Genomic DNA, 24,788 nt, shown 5'->3' with positions numbered 1-24,788 from the left:
CTTTGTTGCCCGACAAATCCAAGAAAAATGTTGAGAACAACACCAGGAACTCTTCATTGTATTCATTAACCAAACCAAAGCATTTGACGCAGTAAATTGTGAGGCTCTGTGGATTGTGCTCCAAAGATTTGGATGTCCAAGAAACTTCATCACAATCCTGCATTTGCTCCATGATGATATGACTGCAACTGTCTTGAGTGGGAAATCTGAAACAGACACCTTCAAAATCCGGACCGGAGACAAGCAAGGCTGTGTGATAGCCCCCATACTATTTACAATCTACCTGACAGTGGCTATTCAACTCATCAAGTCCAACTGCCCTCTGGTGTGAGTATTAAATACCGTCTAGATGGAAAACTCTTTAACCTCAGTCGCCTCCGTGCCAAAACTAAACTGGCCACCATAGACATATACAATCTACAGTTTATGGATGATTGCAGTGTTGTTGCCCACTCTGCACCAGATTTACATGCCACTCTCTATCTCTTCAATTCTGCATTCAAGAGACTCAGCCTGTCCTTGAATGTTGCCAGAACAAAACTCACATATCAACCCATACCTGGTCAACCAAATATTCCACTAACCAAATATGTTGAAGGACAGACTCTGGAATATGTTGAGTACTTCCCACACCTTGGCAGCCACCTCTCTCGAAAGGTCACCATTGACGAGGAGATCCAACACCAGATCAGCTACTCCAGCTAGAGGTGTGCAAAGGAAACCCGACCCAAGTCCGAATGCTGGACCTGGAAGCCCGACCCGACCCGACCCCAACCCGACACATGCCATCAGAATCCCGTCGGGGTCAGATCAGGTAGCAGGCCTTTACCCATGTACTGATGTAAAGGCCTGCCACCCGACCCGACCCCGATGAGTCCCGACAACATGTGTCAGGTTCAGGTGGGGTTGGGTCAGACTTACGGGTCCGGAATTCGGGCTCGGGTCGGGTTGCCTTTGCACACCTCCAGCGCCAGCTCAGCCTTCTACAAACTACAGCAGCGAATGTTTGACAACACAAACCTCCGCAAGTCAACAAAAGTCATGGTGTACAGAGCAGATGTTGTCACCACACTCCTGTACTGCAGTGAGACCTGGACTGTGTATTAGCAACACATAAGAGCGTAAGAGAAATTCCATCAGCAATGCCTCCGCCGCATCCTCCGGATTCAATGGGAGGACTGTCGAACAAACACTAGTGTCCTTCTTGAAGCCAGCTCCAGAAGCATTCAGGAAAAACTCCTGCAAAACCAACTTCGATGGACTGGACACTGTGGCCGGATGGACGAAAATTGTCTCGCCCACCAGGTCATTTTCTCAACTCTCAAATGGCCAATACTCCAGGGAAGAACAAAGAAAATGCTTTAAAGACACTCTGAAGCTCTTTGTAGTGCAGCAGCATTGACATTGATGACTGGGAGGAGCTTGCTACCAATCATTCAAAATGGTGACAACTTGTCCATCAAGCTGCATCATACTTTGAGTCCAAACGCCTTAATGATGAGGCAGAGCGGCAGCAGAGAAGGAAAAAACAGGAAGCAAATCCTGCACTCCGGATCCCACTACCTTGTGGGATGTCCTGCCCCATGTGCCCAAAGAGCTGCATGTTGAGAATTGGCCTGTTCAGTCACCTGAAGACCCCTGGCAGAAACTCGCGACCTTGAGTAGACGTCATCCTCAAATGGAGGGACGGCCGCTGCCGACTTTACTCTGGATTGCTCCTTGTCCTTTTCCATAGCTAACCAAAACCTTACATTACAATGCTTACTGGCCCTTAAATGTTTCCCTACTGGCACTTGATCCACTGGACCCACCTCATTTCCCAGATCCAGCAATGCCTCTTTCCCGGTTGGACTGGAAACATACTGATCCAAAAAATTCTCCTGAACAGACTTCAGAAACTCTTCCCCATTTCTGTCCTTTGCACTATTACTATCCCAATTTATATTAGGATAATTAAAGTTCCCCATTGTAACTGCTCTATAGTTTTTGCACCTCTCTGTAATTGCTTTGTAAATGTGTTCCTTTATATCTTTCCCACTAGTTGGTGATCTATAGAATACACCCAGTAGTGTATGGGACCTCTATTGTTCCTTAGCTCGAACTAAATAGATTCTTTCCCTGACCCCTCCAGGACATCCTCTCTCTCCAGCACAGTAATATCATCCTTAATCAATACTGCTGTATCTCCTTCTTTCTTTCCTTTCTTTCCTGAACACATTATATACAGGCATATTTAGTACCCAGCCCTGTCCTTTTTTGAGCCAGGTCTCCGTTTTTGCCATGACAGCATACTCCCACATGGCTACTTGTGCCTACAGCTCACCAACCTTATTTACCTCACTCTGTGCGATCACATAATATGCACAGTAAACCCAATCTAGGATCTTATTGGATTTCCTCTTACTCTGACCCCACCTAGAAACTTACTATTTCTTACTCTGCCTGTCCACTGTCTATAAGGCACAAGTCAGGAGTGTGATGGAATACTCTCCACTTGCCTGGATGGATGCAGCTCCAACAACACTCAACAAGCTTGACACCATCCAAAACAAAGCAGCCCGCTTGATTGGCACGCCATGCACAAACATTCACTCCCTCCACTACAGACGCACAGTGGCAGCTGTGTGTAACATCTATAAGATGCACTGCAGCAATGCACCAAGGCTCCTTCGACAGTACCTTCCAAACCCGCCATCTCTACCACCTAGAAGGACAAGGGCAGCAGATGCATGGGAACACCACCGACTGCAAGTTCCCCTCCAAGCCACACACCATCCTGACAAAAGTATCTTCCAAGAAGGGCATTTTAACATTTTATGGACTGACCCATATGAACACAGATTTAGAATAATTGGTAAAAGAACCAGGGGACAGATGAGGAGATTTTTTTGTCGGTGTCGCTGGCCAGGTCAGCATTTATTGCCCATCCCAAATTTCCCTTTATGCAGCAATTTGTTATGGTCTGGCATACACTGCCTGAAAAGGTGGGGGAAGCAGATTCAGTTGTAACTTTTCAAAAAGAAGTGGATATATTGTAGGACTTCAGAGTCCTCTGCAGACTCTCACTTAGGTTTGGAGCCGTACTCTCGATGTGGCTTGCAGTTCAAGGGTCATCGAATACTGTAAGAACTGACTTCTGTTTAAACAATGGGAGATAACCATTATTTTCAAGAAGGAAAAATAGTTTAGTCAAAACAACAACTGTGCATGGCCTGGCCTGACCAGCATGAAAATAAAAGGAAAACTTGCTTGGGAAAAACAAGTTCATACTATTAATTGCCATTGATTACATAATTGATTAACTACTTGGCTTAATCAGAGCACAATACACTTAATTTTAAATCAATGTTTGCAAAGTAATCTTTAAAAATTCAATGCAGGTTTAATACAGTATTTTTTTTAAAAAAGCAGAACAAAAGCAAGGAAGAAGCAAAATGCAAAAACATAAAAAGTACAAAAAGTAGTGGCTACAGGCCTCAGGCCTACAATATATTTGAAAAAATTTGAAGAGCTAATGGGGCAAAAGCTGGGGAGTGGCACCAATTGGATAGCTTTTTCAAAACTGATACAGATATGATAGCTGTACGATACTATGATTCTATTCTATGATCCTAATTTCATAATTTTAAAATATGGTGTTGATTCCAAAGCTTACTATTTTATTTGGCTTCTGCCATTAATAAATAAACCTGATCAGAGAGAAGGTGGGAAGCAGCCTCTGCAGTGAGCAATATACCCCAGTTAGGGGTTGTTTGTTACATCTGGCCACTCTTACCTAGAAATAGCACATATACTTACTGGTCATCTTATGCAAGCCACCATTTTAGTTAAGACCACATAGTGACCGTCCCAGTACAAACACTGGCTTTCCAGTTGAACCCACTCAGCTGATCCTACCATTTCACTGTTACCAAGAGCCATTCTTTCCTGCACTAACTGACACCTGAGAACTGGAATTATAATGTAAAAGGACAGGTGGAAGCATTGTATGGGAAGAGTCAGTCTCACTTTTTAAGCCCTCAAATGTGCTTGTAGTTTATCAACGCATGACCCATCATCTGACAGGGTAAGACCATTGACAGCAGTGAGATTTCAGGAAGAGAGAAAGCAAAATACCAAAAGGCAGATTACAAATGCTTTAAAATAATTTATTCTTACAACAACAATGAGCTGATGGCAACAGGTTTGGGATGCTACGAAGTGTTATTGGAACCTCTAACTCTAACCTCAAGTATAGATTCATTAAAGGGAAGCTAGATAAAGACATGAGGGAGAAAGGAATCGAAGGATTTGCAAATAGGGTTAGATAAAGAGGTATGGGAGGAGGAGCATTAGCACTGGTACAGACCAGTTCAGCTGAATGGTCTGTTACAGTGCTGTAAAATCTATGGGGGAAATTTTTATTTGATGCCGTGCTGGGAGCTAGGGGTGGGGTGGGTGGGGAGTGGGGGGGTGGGTGGTGGAGATGGGGTTGGTGGGGTGGTACGGTAGCACACAGGAAAATCAGAAGTCTGCATTTCCCCACAGTTGACTTCACAGTTTGCGACTATTGGCCCTGGCAGGCTCCCTGCCCAGAAGTCAGCCTGATTGCCAGGCTTGGCTTCCTGTCAGGCAAGCAGCACTCTGGAGAAGACTGCAGGGCCAGGTAGGTCCCAAACCCAACGCTGGGGTGGATCCAATCCCAAAGGAGGATTCAATCCCGGGGGTTTCCAATCCCCAATTCCAGATGGTCCGATCCCAGAGGTCCAATCCTTGACCTTGGAAGGATCCGATCCCAGACCTTGAACGGGATCTGTTCCTGGGATGGGGGAGGGGGCTTTGCATGGCGGGGGAGGGCAGTTAAGAGGAGCTTCAAGGACTAGGAGGAAGGACTCCTGCTCCTCCTGGCCCACAATGAGTGCTGCTAAGGCACTTACCACTACCATGCAGCACACCTAACTGCAGCCCAGCAACTACAAGCCAGTCAGTTTAACTTTGTTGATGGGTAAAATTCTAGAAAGAATAATTCAGGACAAAATTAATAGTCACATGGACAAAAGCAGATTAATTAAAGAAAGCTAGTGCGGACTTCTTAAGGGAAAATCATGTTTGATTAACTTGCTGGAGTTTTTTAAAGAGATAACAGAGAGGATAGATGAGAACAATGCTGTTGATGCTGTGTACATGGACTTTCAAAAGGCATTTGATAAGGTGCCGCACAAAAGACTTGTGAGCAAAGTTATAGCTCATGGAATAAAAGCGACAGTAGCAACATGGATACGGAATTGGATGAGTGACAGGAAACAGAGAGTAGTGGTTAATGGATGCTTTTTGGGCAGGAGGAAGGTTTATAGGGATCAGTGTTGGGACCCTTGCTATTCCTGATATATATTACTGACCTAGACCTTGGTGTACAGGGCACAATTTCAAATTTGTGGATGATACGAAACTTGGAAGCAGTGTGAACTGTGAGGAGGATAGAGTAGAACTGCAGAAGGTTATAGACAAGTTGGTGGAATGGGTGGATAGGTGGCAGATGAAGTTCAATGTGGAGAAATATGAAGTGATTCATTTTGATAGGAAGAACATGGAGAGACAATATAAAACAAAGGGTACAAGTCTAAAGGGGGTGAAGGAGCAGCGGGACCTAGTTGTATATGTGCATAAGTTATTGAAGGTGGCAGGACAGGTTGAGAGAGCAGTTAATAAAGCATACAGTATCCTGGGCTTTATTAATAGGGTCATAGAGTACAAGAGCAAGGAAGTTATGTTGAACTTGTATAAGATACCAATTCGGCCTCAGCTGGAGTATTATCTCCAGTTCTGGGCGCTGCATTTAAGGAAAGATGTGAAGGTATTGGAGAGAGTGCAAAAGAGATTCACAAGAATGGTTCCAGGAATGAGGAATTTCAGTTGTGAAGATAGATTGGAGAAGTTAGGACTGTTTTCCTTGGAGAAGAGAAGGCTGAGAGGTGATTTGATAGAGGTATTCAAAATCATGAGGGGTCTGGACAGTGAAGATAGAGAGAAACTGTTCCCATTTGTGAAAGGATCGAGAACAAGAGGGCACAGATTTAAAATAATTGGTAAAAGAAGCAAAATCGACATGAGGAAAAACTTTGTCACGCAGCAAGTGGTTAAGGTCTGGAATGCGCTGCCTGAAAGTGCGGTGGAGGCAGGTTCAATTGAAGCATTCAAAAGAGAATTAGACAGTTATATGAAAAGGAAGAACATGCAGAGTTATGGGGAGAAGGCAGGGAATGGGACTAGGTGAAATGCTCATTGGGAGAACTGGTACAGACATGATGGGCTGAATGGCCTCTGTGCTGTAACAATTCTGTGATTCTGAGTTGCCAGGTTTCCCAACGCCCAGGAAATATGCAAAACAGGTTAAATCTGAAGCTTCCAGCCTCTTGACATATTTAAAATGCCTGGGCGAGGTGTCCGCCCCTTGCCCCACCAAGTAAAACTCAGACAAGGGCAGCTTGGAACTAGCTTCCTGAGCCCCTCGTAATTTTTGCACATTTAGGGCTGAATTTTATAAGCCCGCCACCGAAATGGTGAAAAAAATGGCAGACTGATCATGTGGGCTGCATGCCAAAGAGCCACCGTGATTCCAAGCGTGGCGGCTCATTTAAATAGCTGGGGCGGGCTTGCGGGCTTGCCCCCCCCCATCCCCCGATCATGTGGAAGGGGCGGGCTGTCCATCCCCAGCAATGGTGTCAGCTGCCTGTGCAGAGGCACTGATACCACTTTTAAATGGCTGTCGGCTCTACTGGTAAATTTAAATATTTAAAGAAACATATAATGAAATTAAATAAATACATAAAAATAAAAGCAAATTACTGCGGATGCTGGAAATCTGAAACAAAAACAAGAAATGCTGGAATCACTCAGCAGGTCTGGCAGCATCTGTGGAAAGTATTAAATAAATACATCTCTTTTGCCCCTCTCCCACCCACCCCCCACAGAACAATTAAATTAATTATTTGCCCTTCCCCCCCCAAAACACTTGCCCTTACCATCTGACCCTCCCCCCACCAACTGCACAAACTTTAAAGTACAACCCTTCCCACCATCCCCTACACCCATGATGCTAATTTGACCCAACTCTCCACCTCCCACACTGATAAACGTACCTCCTGCCCCCTTCCCACCAGGGTTGTGCCTCGTTTCCCTGGACAGGGATCCGAAGGCGCGTGAGTGCTGGACGCCGGGCCGAAGATCACAGCGGGTCATCAGGAGGCGATGTAACTTTACATAAATTAATGATTCTACTTGATTCAAATATTCAAATTATGGCTCCGTTGCTAAGTGGTGGGGAGGCCGCCACGGTGCCTCGCCGCAGCTGGGAGGATCGGGCCGGGTCCTGCTGGCATTGAAGTCCATGGTGGGCCTCATCCGGGGCCATCTTTGGGATGCCCCACCCTGCCACGATCCCAAGGTGGAGGGTTCCTTAAAATGCACCCCTTAATTCAGACCCACACCCACTCCCATGTTAAAGTTCTGTGCGATGTAACAGAGAGCTGGATGTTCACTGTGGTGCCAGGGGGGATGCTGCACTCTGTATTCCCAGTGCATTGACAGCTGAGCCAACCTACAATTAAATGCTCCTTGCTCCAGAAGAGAGCTCTGCACATGCAGATCGGCAGCAACACAAGGGGTGACTTAGAGAAAGAAGCAAGAGGTGGCTTTGTGCCCAATTTGTCCCGGAGAGCACTGTTCCAAGTGGAACAAGTGACAAGCGCCGGAGAGTTTGTTCCTCGCTCCTCGGGAAGGATGAACAAGAGCTGCTCGACCCGGTCCCTGTGTGCTGAGATGGGCCAGGGGACACTCTCCTGGGACCAGGCTGGCAGCAGGCTGGGTGCTGTGCCCGGCCAGCGGCAAGCGGCTGGGGCTAGCAGCGGCTCCGAGGAGTGCTCGGTGAACTCGGCGGTGCCCCGGTCGCGGCCCCTGCGGGCGGTCTATGTACTCAACGAGACAGCCAAGCTGCATAGCAGCGAGTGGGGAGCGCTGCAGTGCCTGGTTCGAGCCTGCCGAAGCCAGGACGCCGAGCTACTCACTCTCCCTTTCGGCAAGCTTGATTTCGGGGAGACCCCAGTCCTCGACTCCTTTTACAATGCAGGTTAGTAGGAAAAATTACATTACTTTGGAAAAAAATGTTATTAATCCTTTCACTGAGAACCCAAAAGTTTGTGCATAACTTTTTTAAAAGTACATATTATTAACTGTTTCACCGAAAAGAAAAACAGTTAATAACTTTAAAAAAGATATCTGTTATTAACCCTTTTTCACTGAAAAGGTCATCGGGGCCAATGTGTTAAAGTCAGAAGGTGGTGGGTTCAAATCCCACTCCAGAGACTTAAACACAAAACTCTGGGCTGACAGTCCAGTGCAGTACTGAGAAAGTGCTGCATTGTCCGAGGTGCCATCTTTCAAATGAGAGGTTAAACGGTGGACCCACCTGCCTTTTAGCTGACTGCTGAAGATCCCATGGCACAGAGGGTGCAGAGGAGATTCACCAGGATGTTGCCTGGGCTGGAGCATTTCAGCTATGAAGAGAGACTGAAAAGGCTAGGGTTGTTTTCCTTAGAGCAGAGAAGGCTGAGGAGGGACCTGATTGAGGTGTACAAGATTATGAGGGGCATTGATAGGTTAGATAAGAGGAAATTTTTTCCCTTAGCGGAAGGGTCAAGAACCAGGGGGCATAGATTTAGGGTAAGGGGCAGGAGGTTTAGGGGAGATTTGAGGAATCATTTTTTCACTCAGAGGGTAGTTGAAATCTGGAATGCACTGCCCGAAGAGGTGGTGGAGGCAGGAACCCTCACAACATTTAAGAAGTATTTAGATGACCACTTGAAGCGCCATAGCATACAGGGCTACGGGCCAAGTGCAGGAATATGGGATCAGAATAGTTGGGTGCTGTATGGGCGGCACAGACACGATGGGCTGAAGGGCCTGTTTCTGTGCTGTGTCACTTTATGACTCTATGACGATTTCGAAAAAGAGGAGGGGAGTTATCCCCAATGTCCTGGGCAATATTTATCCCTAAATCAACATCAAACTGATTATCCGGCCATTATTTACATTGCTGTTTGTGGGAGCTTGCTGTGCGTAAACTGACTGCCACTTTTCCTACATTAGAATAGTGACTACACTTCAAAAGTACTTCATTGGCTGTAAAATGCTTCGGGATGTCATGAAAGGCACAATTTAAGTGCAAATCTTTTCTATATATGTAATTCAAAAAAAAATTCTTAACTTTTTACTGAAAACACACCAATATCAGTTCATTACTTTAAAAGAGTTGCTATTAACCCTTTGCCTCAATAACCATGAGGACAATGTCCAAGTGGCAATGTAAGATAATGAACCAAAGGAAGATTGTTCTGATTCGAGGGGCTCTGCCCTGTTTCATAGCATTCTGGCCTCTCAATAAGAAGGTTGTGGGTTAAGCCCACTGCAAGCTCCAATACCTATCTAGACTCACACTTAAGTGCAATACTGAGAGATGTGTCTTTTGAATAGGATGTTATACCAACTTTACCTGCTGGCATGCAGCTGAAACATGCCATGGCCCGATTTGAGGAAGAGGTGTGAGCTCTCACAGTGTCCTGGTCAACATTTCTCCCTCACTGAAATACTGGATATCTGCTCATTTGTTCATTTGTTGTTGTCGGGGCTTTGCTGTGCTCAAATTGCCTGCCTGGTTTGACTTTCTAATAGCAGTGACTGCACTTCAAAAGATTTTGTGAAATAGGATAGGTGACAGAAGAAATTCCACATTGATTAGCCTCAGGTTGAATTTTCCTTGAGGTGCTGATTGCAATATTTAAAGAAAAGAAACAACTTGCCTTTATTTGGCAACTTTCACAACCTGTGGATATCCCAAAGTGCTTCAGAGCCAGTGACGATCTTTTGAAGTGTAGTTACCATTAGAATATAGGAAAACACAGTATCCAATTTCTTCAGCAACAAGGTCCCACAAACACGAATGAGATAAATGACTATTTAATCTGCGATTGAGATGTTGGTTGCAGGTTAAATGTTGGTCAGAATATAGGCAACCCCCCCCCCCCCTTCAAATAGTGCAAGAAAACAGATGAACTTAACATCAGAACTGGAAGATGATGTAATGAAACTCCTTCACTGTGCTAGAGGTAGCTGGGATTATGGGCTGTAGTTCTGGAGTGAGGCTTAAACTCAAAACCCTCTAACTCAGTGGCAAGAGTGTTACCATTGAGCCAAGGCTAGCACTAGAAATGTACATGCATTCCACAGATTTCCACAGATGCCATTTTAGAGGCCAAAAAGCACCCATAGCACCAAAAAGGAGTGCTACAGAGCCAAATTTCGTGGCCTCATGTGTGGCATAACTGAAATGTATTTATGCAGTAGGCTAGGAGCAGATCAGCACCCACTCAGCCATAACTGCAGCCTCAGAGCAGGGTGGGGACAGCATTGCCAGTGGCTGTGACAGTGACTGTGGCCATGATTATTTATGCATCTTATTACGGGAGAGGGATGATAAGGATGGCTCTCCCTTTTCACCTCTCGACTGACTGAAGTCATTGTGTTTTAAAAAAGTGTTTTAGCTCCTGAATGCTTTAATTGTCAGGAACAGACAAATGGCTGGTTTTCTCATATGTTTTAAAAGAAAGATAAATGTTTATTGTTCAACACCTGAATATACCCAACAACACCCACTTTCACACCCATACAGATACAAACACACTCAAGAAAAGATTTTGATTATAAAAGTAGCATAAGTTGGTCTTATGATTTCAAGAGTTCTCTGTTAAACTTGCTTTTCCCTGGGGTGAAGACTTGAAACGATGCAGGCCTGTAATCCCATTTTGTCCACTAATGGAAGGCTCTGGAGGTTTAGGAGGATGGATTTACTGTTGTTTTATATTGGCAGTAGCAGATTTCTCTTGTTATACTCAAGTCAAGGTTTAATGGCGAAGCGCTGGTACGGTTCCTCAGGTGGAGAGTTCAGAGCCAACTTCAGTCACTGCCTACATGTGGCTTAAAGCTAGTGGCCTTAGGCAGGGTCTTTACTCTTGCAGGCATAGATGTTTTTCCACTGTCTGCTCAGAATGTGTCTTATTAAAATCAGAAACTTAGGGCTGGATTTTACCAAGCCCATGACTTTGGGCTCTGTGGTGGTGGGGGGTGGCGGGGTGGCCGGAAGAGGATTGCAACAGAGGTTCACCATGGAGCTCGACGCTGGGAGGGGCCGGCCTGATCTTCCTGACGGCGACAAGGCTCATGGTGACCTCAGCCCCCCCCCCCCCCCCGCCGCTGGGTGACGGGACCTGCATCTACATATTTAAATCAATTACGTGAGTAAATTTAAATTAATGTACCCGCAATCATCTGGGCCCGCTGCGATCCTCAGTGCAGCGGTCGGCACTCCGGTGCCCTCAATTCCTCATCTGGGGAAAGTCGGCATGACACTGGTGGAGAGGGGGGAGGAGTTAGGATTTCCAGTGTGGGCAGGTGGGGTGGGGAGAACAGGGTCAAATAAACGTAATGAGTGTAGGGCATGGTGCGAAGGGATGAACTTTAAACTTAGTGCAGTCTGGGTGCTGAACATTATGAGCTCCTCAACGTCGAGCATTCGTGGTCGGGCGGGTGGGGGGGGTCCTATAATATTCTGCCTGGAGAGGCCCATCTTGACCCCTGATGTCGAGAAGGCCCCGCCGGATATTAGTGGCAGCGGCGAGGCCTCGGTGTGCACCCCCCCCCCCATCCTCCCACCGCTTGGTGGGGCCTTCATCTAAATATTTAAATGAGCATTAATGAAATGCAAATTAACTTACCTGCCGACGGTGACCATCCCACGTCGATTTTACGTCCAACCTGCAAGACACTGGTAGGGAGTGGAGAGGTATAAAATTACCAGGATGGGAGGGGTGAGGGAGTGGGGAAAACACTTTTCATTGGCTGTGGGGATGGTGGGAAGGGGTTGAAGGGCAAATGTGAGAAGATTGCGGGGGGGGGAGTTCTGGTCGGGAATTAAATAAGTTTTGTGAATATAGGGCAATGAAAAGACCATGGGGGGCTTGGGAAAGGGCCTCCATCTTCTAATTATTTATTAAAAACAAATCAAATCTAATATACCTTTAAGAATTTAAAGTTTTGCTAAGGGCTTGAAACCCTTTAAAAATGGCGCCGGCGTCTGCGCGGTCGCACTGGACGCCGTTGCCGGGGACACGGCAGCCGTGCCGACAATTTAAATCAGCTCGCAAATGTAATATCGCGGGGGCTGTGCGGCAGCACTTCCGTGTTCGGGGGAGGGGGGGTGGTAAAGGACTAATAGTTAATGTAATTGTTATTGGGGGCTGGGAAAGGGTCGTTAGAATTTTATTTGACAAATTTTTGGGGGAAGTATATCTATAAAAATATAAATATCCCGGCAGGCTTGGCTGCCCTTTAAAACTGGCGCCAGCATTGGACAGTGCACCCCCTCCGTGTGATTGGGGGGGGGGAGGGGCGGGCCGCTCCGGCTATTTAAATGAGCCACCACATGGGAGGCCAGAGCATTTCTTTCTATTGTCCTCAGTAATAATTTGTGATGGTTAGACCATTATCAGACAATGGAGTCTGGATATCACTCATCCACACACCATTTTGATAAAATAAAGCTTTTTACACCCATTTTCTAAATTTCAAATTTGGAGTCAAAATGTCTGCAACAGTATTTGGTAGCCAGTTTTTTAAAGATTAGTTTCAGAAATGCAGCCATTACCACAGGAAAGGTCATTTGTATTTTAATAACTTTTCAAAGATATGACCAGAAAAGTTGTTTGCATTTTAATGACTTCACCAAGACCCATCCAGACATGAAAATTAGCTTGGGGTTCTTGCAGTTACATGTGTATTGGCAGGAAAGAAAAGGTCACCTGACCTCTCAACTCCATTTTATTTTACAGGAAAGTGTCCGTTTCGGGTTTATATTTCATAAGTTCATATTTATAGTTCACAAGTTTGTATTGCATTAGCCTGACAATATGGTTCCTTCCAGACTAGAACAGATGATATTTGGTAGATTTGAAGATCTGATAGAGATGTACAAGATTATGACAGGTTTAGATAAGGTAGACAAAGAAAATTTGTTCCCATTAGCTGATGGTACAATGGCTAGGGGACACAGACTTAAGGTTTTGGGCAAGAGATGCAGGGGGAATATGAGGAAGAACTTTTTTTACGCAGCGAGTGGTAATGACCTGGAAGTGCAGACAATGAATGATTTCAAAAGGAAATTGGTTGGGCACTTGAAGGAACTAAACTTGCAGGGCTATGGAAATAGAGCAAAGGATTGGGACTGATTGGATTGCTCTACAGAGAGCTGGTATGAACTCAATAGGCCAAATGTCCTCCTCCTGTGCCATAATGACTCTATGACAATCAAGCAAAGTGAACATGGTTTTATGAAAGAGAAATCGTGTTTGACAATTTATTAGAGTTCTTTAAGGATGTAACAAGCAGGGTGGATAAAGGGGAACATTGATGAAGTTGATGTAGTGTATTTGGATTTCCAAAAGACATTTGATAAGGTGCCACATAAAAGGATACTACACAAGATAAGAGCTCATGGTGTTAGGGATAATATATTAGCATGGATAGAGGATTGGCTAACTAACAGAAAACAAAGGGCTGCATTTTGTGCTGGAGGTGGGGCTCCCCGCACTGGGCCAAAAAGGTAGGGAGACCCCGCCTCTGTCTTTTTGTGCCTCCCTGGAGTGATTCTCTGGACTTTTTGAATCAAAGTTTTAGGCGGTGGAATTCCTGTCCTTTTCAAGACTTTAAAGGGATGGGGATACCGCCGCCAAGAGGTGCCAGCCAATCAGAGGGCTAGCAGCTCAGCAGTATTTGCAGCGCCGCTACAAGCAATGGCCACTGTTGGTACTGCAGAGGCCTTGGACCCAGGCCCAGCAGTGGAACCTCGAACAGAGGTAGCTGAGGTGGGGTTGCTGGGGCCAGTCTGGAAGGCCATAGCGATACTATGTGTCACCCCGCCCCCGACCCTGCCTCAAGGTGGCCTCACAAAATCCCGGCCAGAGAGTCAAGATAAATGGGTCATTTTCAGGTTGGCAAACTGGCAAAGTGGAGTGTCACGTGGATCACTGCTGGGGCCTCAATTACTTACAATCTATATAAATGAGTTGGATGAAGGTACAGGGTGTATTGTAGGCAAACTTTCTGACAATACAAATATGACCGGGGAAGCAAATATTAGGAGGACACAAAAAGTTTGCAAAGGGATATAGGTAGGTTAGGTGAGTGGACAAAAAATTGGCAGGTGGACTATAATGTGGGAAAATATGAGGTTCTCCACTTTGATAGGAAGAATAGAAAATCAAATTCTGTTTAAATGGAGAGAGACTACAGTATGTTGCAGTACAGAAGGATCTGGGTGTCCTTGAACATGAAACACAAAATATTCGCATGTAGGCACAGCATGTAGTTAGGAAGGGAAATTAAATATTGGCCTTTATTGCAAAGGAGATGGAATATAGAAGTAGAGAAGTCTTGCTACATTGATACAATTGTACAGGGTGTTGGTGTGACCACATCTAGAGTACTGTGTACAATTTTTGTTTCTTTATTTAAGAAGGGATATACTTGCATTGGAAGCAGTTCAGAGAAGGTTCACTAGGTTGATTCCTAAGATGAAGGGGTTATCTTATGAGGAAAGGTTGATCAGGTTGGGCCTATACTCATTGGAGTTAAGAAGAATGAGAGGTGATCTTATTGAAACATAAGATTCTGAGGGGGTTTGACAGGGTGGATGCTGAGTGGATGTTTCCTCTTGTGAAGGAATCTAAAACAGGGGGACACAGTTTCAGAATAAGGTATCACCCATTTAAGATGGAGATGAGGAAGAGTTTTTTCTCTCAGAGGGTCATTAATCTTTGGAATTCTCTATGCCAGAGAGTGGAGGCTGAGTCGTTGAATATATTCAAGGCTGAGATAGACATTCTTGAACTATAGAGGAGTCAAGGCTTATGGGGAACACAAGAACACAAGAAATAGGAGCAGGAGGAGCCCATATGGCCCATCAAACCTGCTCTATCATTCAAAACGATCATGGCTGATCTTAGGATTCAACTCCACTTTTCTGCCAGCTCGCCATATCCCTTGATTCCCTGTGAGACCAAAAATCTGTCTATCCCAGCCTTAAATGTATTCAATGATGGAGCATCCATAACCCTCTGGAGTAGAGAATTCCAAAGATTCACAACTCTTTGAGTGAAGTAATTTCTCCTCATTTCAGTCCTAAACGATCAGCCCCTTATCCTGAGACTGTGCCTCCGTGTTTTAGATTCCCCGACCAGTGGAAATAATCTCTCAGTGTCTCCCCTATCCAGCCCCTTTAGAATATTACATGTTTCAATGAGATCACCCCTCATTCTTCTAAACTCCAGAGAATCCAGGCCCAATTTACTTAGTCTTTCATCGTAGGACAACCGCCTCATTCCAGGGACCAATCTGGTGAACCTTTGCTGCACTGCCTCCATTGCAAGTATATCCTTTCTTAAATGTGGAGACCAAAATTGCACGCAGTATTCCAGATGTGGTCTCACCAAAACCCTGAACAATTGCCGCAATGCTTCCTTATTCCTGTACTCCAATTCCCTTGCAATAAAGACCAACATGCCATTTGCCTTTCTAGTTGCTTGTTGCACCTGCATGTTAACTTTCTGTGTTCCTTGTACAAGCACACCCAAGTCTCTTTGAACATTGACCCTTACAAGTTTCGCACCTTTTAAAAAATATTCTGCTTTTCTATTCTTATGACCAAAGCGCACAACTTCACACTTTCCTACATTATTCTCCATTTGTCGTCTTGTTGCCCACTCACTTAACTTGTCTATATTTCTTTGCAGCCTCTCTGTGTCCTCCCCACAGCTTACCTTTCTACCTACCTTTGTATCATCAGCAAACTTAGATACATTACTCTCTGTCTCTTCATCTGAGGGAAGCTTAGAGGTGGGATGTGCATGGGGTGAGATCCCGGGCATGAGTGGCCTGCAGCCAGCTCACGGGGCAAGGGTAGTGCAGGTGCCAGCTCGCCAGAGGGCATAGTTGCACACATGTTCTGCTGCAGTGGAGTAAGATGAGGACCTTGATGGAACAGCCTACATTAAAGGCTGATGGGTGTGCACAATGAAATGCTTTGTGCCATGACCTGCCAGAAAGCCTGTGGTCAATGTCAAGGAGCATGGAGGAGTTCAGCTCCAAAGTCCAGAGCTTTGTGGAGCACTTGGAGCCCATTCTCTCCAACATGTAAGTGGTGGCCAACTCCCTGAGGATCGAGCAGACCCTGCGATGATCCAGTATCCAATGGTTGATGCCTCAGCTTTTATTTCAGCACCAGCAGAAGCCACCCAAAATCTGAGTGCTGCAGTGGAAGCTCAGACTACATTATGCAAGTTCAGCTTGCTGCCACTCAAGCTCAGACTACTGCCATCATGGCTGCAGATATCAGTACTCAAAGGGGCTTGCAGGGCAGCGCAAAAGTGCAGTAACCTGTCCTCCAACAGATTACCAGGATTGCTGAGATACTGCCCTGAGGGAGTGGCAGTAGCTCCATGATGCATGAATCTGCTCTCCTCTCTGAGGAAGACAGCATTTGTGCTTCCACCACTGCCACTCTTCTGGTGCCCTTGCTGTTGCCTGTCAACCAGCCAGCCCAGACTGTTGCTGCCCATGCCAAGGTAGTGCAGTTTGAAGCTGGACCTTCTCGGGCCAGAGCTGCTCAAGGTCGTCCCCCAAGGCCATCTGCTGAAAGTCAGCAGCCTTCCACTAGCCATGCTGCAGCCATCAGGGTAGCACTACATACAAGCACTAGGACAGGCAAAGGCACACAGAAGAAAGGCACTCGGGAATGCACAAGGGAGATTAGTTGACTTATGTACGCAATGTGATATGCTTGGATTTAGAAATTTCATTTGGAACATTTGTTTGTGTTGGCTTTTATTTTAACATTTGTGACCAAGAGGGAAGGGAAGGTGTGGGACTGTGTTGCTTTCCTCGTACCTTCCTCCTCCTCCTCATCATGATAGCTGCCAGGATAGTGGGCATTCACCAGCATGATATACTGAATGTGGTCGCACACCAGCTGCATCTTCAGAGAGTGGAACCCTTTGCGCTTGCGGTATATCTCTGCATATGATTTAGATGTTGCGCCCGCAAAGCCACGTATGTGCAGCCAATGGTGCACTGCATCGGGGGAAGGCCCACCATCCTTGTGAAGTCACCAGCATGCTCTGCCTGCTTCTCTCTGGTCAGAGAGATCACAATGCACTCACCTCTCCTGGCATAAAGAGCATCAGTCACCTCCCTTATACAACAGTGGACGGCAAATTGGGAGATGTTAGAGGTGTTGCCTGCTCCAGCCTGGAAGGATCCAGACACCAAGAAGATCATGAGCATGTTCACCTTCTCATCCACTGCTCTGCCTGCAAGAGGTAGAAGATATCAGTAACCTGCAAGTGTCCCTCCAAGCCACACACCATCCTGACTTGGAACTATATCACTGTTCCTTCACTGTCATTGGGTCAAAATCCTGGAATTCTCTCTCTAACAGCACCTACACCACATGGACTGCAGCGGATCAAGAAGGCAGCTCACCACCACCGTCTCAAGGGCAATTAGGGATGGGCAATAAATGCTGACCTTGCCAGTGACACTCGCATCCCATGAATGAATAAAAAAAAATGAATTGGGCAAAATATGTATGTGAGTAGAGCAATGGCAGATGAAATTTAATCCTGACGTATAAACTATTGCTCATAAAAAGCAAAAAGTGTAAATGCATTTACTCCATGAATGGTGTTAAAATAGCTAAGAATGAAGTTGAAAGAGGCCTAAGACTCCAAGCTCAGCCTGTCTAACAAATTGAGTGCAGCAATCAACAAACCTAATAGGATGCTGAACCAAACAGTGTTCTGGTCAGGTCACACCATGACTGCTTGTCCAGTTCTGGTTTCTGAGAAATAAAGCAGCCATTAGCACAGATCAAGGCCCTTAAATCCTCTTGGTCCGTATGGCTCAGTATCAGTGTCATTGAGTTACATGATTAAATGCTTTTAACTGGTGGCCAATATGACAGGATTTTGGATAATTTTTTTTGTTGGACCATCTCACTTCAAAGAAGTCCAATAACATTTCTTTGGTAGTTTTGTAAAACATAGTTCAGTCCCTTATTCCAACCAATATATTATCAAATAGCTATTGCCTTCACCTTGTTCTTCTGGATATGATCATGGGGACTATTATAACTGAACCCAATCCTATCTGCACGCAAGCAGTTTCACACACAACAGGGATCAGCAATTAATGGGTAGGAGACCAAACATTTCATGCTGCCTAGTTGTATCTACAAGGCTTTCACTCTTTGTTGAGTTGTTGATCTCACCCTGGGTAGTCGCAGACATGACAAATAGCTCCACTTAAAGAAAGAGGAAATATCAGCCAGGGTTCCAACTCTGGATCACTATCTAATGACCTCCCCCTTGGAAGCTACCTCTAACTATGTCAGAGAAGATTGAAAGTCAGTATGATGACTCCCATAACTTTTGCTCTTATGTTCTGTAAATGTTATTTTGCATACTTTTAGACACAATGCCAAATTTTAGGCCTGTCCCAAAGGCTATGATCGGAGGAACATAGGAACAAGAATACCCTGTTCTGCCATTCTATCAGATCATGGATGATCTGCACCCTAACTACATTTACCCACCTTCGCTCTATATTTCTTGATATCCTTAAAAGACAAAAATCTCTCAATCTCAGTCTTTAAAATTCCAACTGACTCAGCAACAACATCTTTTTGGGGAAGAAAGTTCCATATTTCTACTACCCTTTGTGTGAAACAGTGCTTGCTACTTTCAATCCTAAATGGCCTATCTCTGCTTTGAAGACTTTGGGAGAAAAATTGGATAAGGCCCCCGAAAATGGGTGTGCAGATCATAATGCGTGATTAACCCACACCCGTTCCATCCGATGCAGGTAGCACGCAAACTTCAGGCAGTGGAGCCCTTTTGTGGTTGAGGTCCAAGACGGCTGAGATGGACAGATTTTTGAACTCAAGGGGAGTCAAGGGTTACGGGGAACAGGCAGGAAAATGGAGTTGGGCCTGGATCAGATCAGTCATGATCTTATTGAATGGCAGAGCAGGCTCAAGGAGCTGTACGACCTACTCACACTCCTATTTCTTATCTCTGAATTTACATGCAGTGCCTGCAAATCCACTTGTACGCAGTCACTGGATCCCTGCACTGGGGGTGGAGTGGGGAAGTTCGCTATCCTGGTGAAGCCACATTCTGCCTGCTTCTCTCTGGCTAGAGAGTTCCCAATGCACTCCCCACTTCTGGATTAAAGACCGTAAGTCATCTCTCTTATACAGCAGTGGCAAACTGAGAGATGTTACCAATCCTACTTGCTCCAGCCTGGAAGGATTCCGACACCAAGACGTTCATGACCATGTTCAGCTTCACAGTTACTGGCAGTGCCATCCTCAACTTGCTTTGAGGCTGCAGGTCTGCCTGTAAGAAGTGGCAAATTTAAGTGAACATCACCTTCATAAACCAGAAATGTTCCTCGCTGAGTTAAGAGAAATGCTCCATGAAGACCCTGGGTGGATAAAGCATCCTGCTGAGAGCCCCTCTCCCCCGTCTCCTCCTCCCTCTCTGAGGAACTTCTCCTCCTCTGTGTTGCCTCTGCTCATAAGAACACAAGAAGACAAGAAGTAGGAGCAGGAGTAGGCCATTCAGCCCCTCGAGCCTGCCTCGCCATTCAATAAGCTCATGGTTGATCTGCCCCAGGCCTCAACTCCTCTTTCGGGCCTGCTCTGCATAACCCTCGAATCCCCGAGATTTCAAAAATCTATCTACCTCCTCCTTAAATACAATTAGTGATCTAGCCTCCACAACTCTCGAAGGTAGAGAATTCGAGAGATTCACCACCCTCTGAGAGAAGAAATTCCTTCACATCTCAGTTTTAAATGTGCGCCTCCTTATTCTGTAACTATGTCCCCTAGTTCGAGATTCCCCCACCAGTGGAAACATCTTCTCAACATCTACCTTGTCAAGCCCCCTTAGAATCTAATATGTTTCAATAAGATCACCTCTCATTCTTCTAAACTCCAATGAATAAAGGCCTAACCTGTTTAGCCAATCTTGATAAGACAGCCCCTTCATCCCAGGAATCAGCCGAGTGAACCTTTTGTGAAATGCCTCCAATGCTAGTATATCCTTCCTTAAATACGGGAATCAAAACTGTACACAGTACTCAAGGTGTGGCCTCATCAACACCCTGTACAGTGTAATAAGACTTCCCTATTTTTAAACTCTATCCCCCAAGCAATAAAGGCCAAAATTCCATTTGCCTTCATAATTATCTGTTGCACCTGCATGCTGACTTTTTGTGTTTCATGTACAAGAACACCCAGATTCCTATGTACTGCAGTATTTTGTAGTCTTTCTCCATCTAAATAATAATCTGCCTTTTTATTCTTCCTACCAAAGTGGATGACCTCACACTTTCCCACATTGAACACCATCTGCTAAGTTTTTGTCCACTCACTTAACCTATCTATATCCCTTTGCAGATCCTTTGTGTCCTCATCACAACATGCCTTCCCACCTATTTGTGTATAATCAGCAAACGTGGATACTCTACACTCTGTCCCTTCCTCCAAGTCAATAATATAGATAGTAAATAGTTGAGGCCCTAAGATCGATCCTTGTGGCACCCCACTAGTTACGGCTTTCCAACCTGAAAAAGACCCTTGATCCCAACTCTCTGCTTTCTGTGTGTTAGCCAATCCTCAATCCATGCCAACACATTACCCCCAATACCCTGAGCTCCTATTTTGTGTAATAACCTTTTATGTGGCACCTTATCAAACGCCTTCTGAAAATCCAAATACACTACATCTACCGGTTCCCCATTATCCACTCTATTTGTTATTTCCTCAAAGAACTCTAACAAAATTGTCAAACATGATTTCCCTTTCATAAAACCATGTTGGCTCTGTTTGATTGCATTATGTTTTTCTAAATGCCCTGCTATTTTTTCCTTAATAATGGACTTTAGAATTTTCCCAATGACAGATGTTAAGCTAACTGGTCTATAGTTTCCTGCTTTCTGTCTCCCTCCTTTCTTGAATAAGGGCGTCACATTAGCAGTTTCCAATCCACTGGTATCCTACTGGAATCCAGTGAGTTTTGGTATATTATGATCAATACCGCTACTATCTCTTCAGCCACTTCTTTTAAAACCTTTGGATGAAGGCCATCTGGTCCTGGCGACTAGTCTGTCTTTAGTCCCATCAGTTTGTCCAGCACCTTTTCCCTCATGATAGAGATTGGTACAAGTTACTCCCTCCCATTTACACCTTGCTCATCCATTATTGTTGGGATGTTTATAGTATCCTCCACCATGAAGACCGATGCAAAATATGGGTTTAAATTATCTGCCATTTCCCTGTTCCCTATTATTAATTCCCCATTCTCATCCTCTAAGTGTCCCACACTTACTTTAGCTACTCTCTTCCTTTTTATATACCCCTAGAAGCTCTTACTGTTTGTTTTTATATTTCTTGCCAATTTACTCTCATAAATCAATTTTCTCTCTATTAGTTTTTTAGTCATCCGCTGCTGGTTTCTAAAAAATTCCCAATCATCTGCCCTACCACTAGCTTTTGCCGCTTTATACGCCTTTGTTTTTGATTTGATACTCTCCTTAACTTCCTTTGTTATCCATGGGTGGCTCATCGTTTTCTTTGAGTCCTTCCTTCTGACCAGAATAAATGTTTGCTGAATGTTATGAAATATCTGCTTAAAAGTCTGCCACTGCTCATCTACTGACTTTCCCTTTAGTCTATATTCCCAGCCCGCTTTTGACAACTCTTTCTCCATACCTCTGTAATTGCCCTTGTTTAAGTTGAAGACACTGGTTTGAGACCCGAGTTGCTCACCCTCAAACTGAATTTGAAATTCTACCATGTTATGATTGCTTCCCCCTAGAGAATCCTTAACTACGAGATCTCTTATTAATCCTACCTCATTACACACTACCAAATCTAAAATAGCCTGTTCCTGGGTAGGTTCTGCAACGTATTGTACTAACAATCCCTGACGCACTCGACAAATTTGTCTTCCATGTTACCCTTGCCAATTTGATTTGTCCAGTCTATATGCAGATTAAAATCACCCATGATAATTGCAGTGCCCTTCTTACACGCCTCCATTATTTCCTAGTTAATATCTTGTCCTGCAGAGAGACAACTCCTCGGGGGCCACTCCCACCCGTGATTTCTTCCCCTTGCTATTCCTTATTTCCACCCAAACTGATTCTACATCATGATCTATTACACCTATATCATTACTCACAGATGCACTGATCCCTTCCTTTAATAACAAAGCTACCCCACCTCCTTTTCCTTTCTGCCTATTCTTTCGGAACGTCGAATATCCTTGAACATTGAGATTTCAGTCCTGGTCATCCTGCAACCACGTCTCTGTGATAACTATCAAATCATATTCATTTATTTCTATCTGTGCCATCAGCTCATCTATCTTGTTACAAATGCTATGTGCATTCAGATAAAGAGCCTTAAGATTTGACTTGTTACCATTTTTACCTACTCTGGTTCTGATTTCTGCTGTACTCTTATGCTCGTATTCTCTGTCCCTACCTGTCACACCCTGATTGATGTATGCCCCTTCACTACCCTGCACCTCTGCTCTCTCATTACTTTTCAACTTTTTAAACTTCCCTTCAATTGAACCCTCCCCCCCCACTATTTAGTTTAAAGCCTTATCTGCAACCCAAGTTATACGATTTGCCAGGACACTGGTCCCAGAATGGTTCAAGTGCAACCCATCCCAACGGAACAGCTCTCTCTTTCTCTAGTACTGGTCCCAGTGTCCCATGAATCGTAACCCATTTCTCCCACACCAATCTTTGAGCCACGCATTTACCTCTCTAATCTTATTTATCCTATGCCAATTTGCATGTGGCTCAGGTAGTAATCCGGAAATTATTACATTTGTGGTTCTGCTTTTTAGTTTAGCCCCGAGCTGCTCATAGTCCCTCAGCAGAACCTCTTTCTTAGTCATAGAGTCATAGAGTTATACAGCACAGAAACAGGCTCTTCGGCCCAATATGTCTGTGCCGACCATCAAACACCCATCCAATCTAATCTCATTTTCCCGCACATGGCCTGCAGCCTTGTATGCTATGGCGTTTCAAGCGCTCATCTAAATACTTTTAAATGTTGTGAGGGTTCCTGCCTCTACCACCCCTTCAGGCAGTGTGTTCCAGATTCCAACCACCCTCTGGGTGAAAACATTTTTCCTCAACTCCCCTCTAAATCTCATGCCCCTTACCTTAAATCTATGCCCCCTGGTTATTAACCCCAGAAGGAGTTCAGGAAAGAAATTCCAGGAAGAATGACACAACAATTCCACAACACTTCTGATACTAATTCAGTGCTTCAAGATTCCTCGAAGAGTGTAATTAAAAAGCATAACAAATAAATCCCAGAGGCAGAAGCCTCTTTCAGCTAATATAGGTGTGAGAGTACTCCCACTCCCTGTGCTGCACATTACTGTCCTCAATTATAGCATAATTTTTTTTTTATTTATTCATGGGATCTGAGCATCACTGACAAGGCCAGCATCCACTGCCCAACCCCAACCGCCCACGAGAAGATGGCGGGGAACTGCCCCCCCGAACCACCGCAATCCATGTAGTGCAGGTACACCCACAGCACCAGGGAGAGAGCCCCAGGGCCCCAACCCAGCAACAGAGAAGGAACTGACACAGTTCCTAGTTTCATTTCTAGTTTCTGTTTCAACTCCAGACTCCATCTCAGTCAGGGTCCAAAACAAATCAACTTTGCAAACACAGATTCCATCACAATACCTTGATGTGTGTACCAACACAAGACTTTTAATACATTAAGATATTAAGAAATCTTGTATTTGCATGTGCTCCCTGCTGAGAGTCACTGAGTCATAGTCATATAGTCCTACCTATGTCGTTGGTACCTACGTGGACCACGACAACTGGATCATTTCCTTCCCACTCCAAGTTCCTCTCTAGCCCAGAAAAGATGTCCTTAAACTTGGCACCAGGTAGGCAACACAGACTTCGGGAGTCTCTATCTTTGCTGCAAGAACAGTATCTATTCCCCTAACTATGCTAGCCCCTATGACTACAACATTTCTATTTTCTCCCCCCACTTGAATGGCGCTCTGAACCACGGTGCTTCTGGTCTTGGGCCTCGGCTCTCTGCTCCTTTTATACCCCGGCTCCTCTCACCGCCGTCGCTGCCGCTTCTGGTGTCCATGTCATGCTGCAGGACAAGGGGAATGCTAACTACAGCACATATAGCTGGAAGCAAGTGGTCTTACCAGAACCTTGAAGTCAAAACCAAGGCCTTCACCACATGCTGCACTACTCTTTATCGACTTCACCAACTTTAAATAGCCTGAGAAAACTGACAGCACTTCCATTAGAAATCAATCAGGAACTAACCTGATTGTAGTTGATCCCTTTAAATAGGTATTGGTTGGAGTGTTGAGGTTGAAAATGGCAGTGCTCGTGTCAAGTCAACATTACATGTCACGACCCACCTACTCTGCATACTCTGGCACACACTCCTAACTCCCGCACTAACACCCTAACCAGAGCTTACGTGTCCAGAAAAGGCCAAGCCAGAAGTGTATGTGCATGGTGCGAGCACCATTTTGACTTATTTTAAAATTTTCTGGTGCTTTGTCCTC

General features: G+C 45.0%; 1 protein-coding gene across 1 annotated transcript in view; it reads left to right on the top strand.

Moving 5' to 3' along the window:
- Nucleotides 1-7,758: 7,758 nt before the first annotated feature.
- Nucleotides 7,759-24,788, top strand: part of map3k15 (mitogen-activated protein kinase kinase kinase 15) — a 197,411-nt gene continuing 180,381 nt past the window's right edge. The window contains exon 1 of the mRNA XM_068039951.1: nucleotides 7,759-8,104. Coding sequence (XP_067896052.1) covers nucleotides 7,759-8,104 — 346 coding nt within the window. The remainder of the gene's footprint in view (nucleotides 8,105-24,788) is intronic.

Source organism: Heterodontus francisci, chromosome 10 (genome assembly GCF_036365525.1).
Source record: "Heterodontus francisci isolate sHetFra1 chromosome 10, sHetFra1.hap1, whole genome shotgun sequence".
Classification (NCBI taxonomy): Eukaryota; Metazoa; Chordata; class Chondrichthyes; order Heterodontiformes; family Heterodontidae; genus Heterodontus; species Heterodontus francisci.
This window is presented reverse-complemented; position numbering and strand designations above follow the sequence as displayed.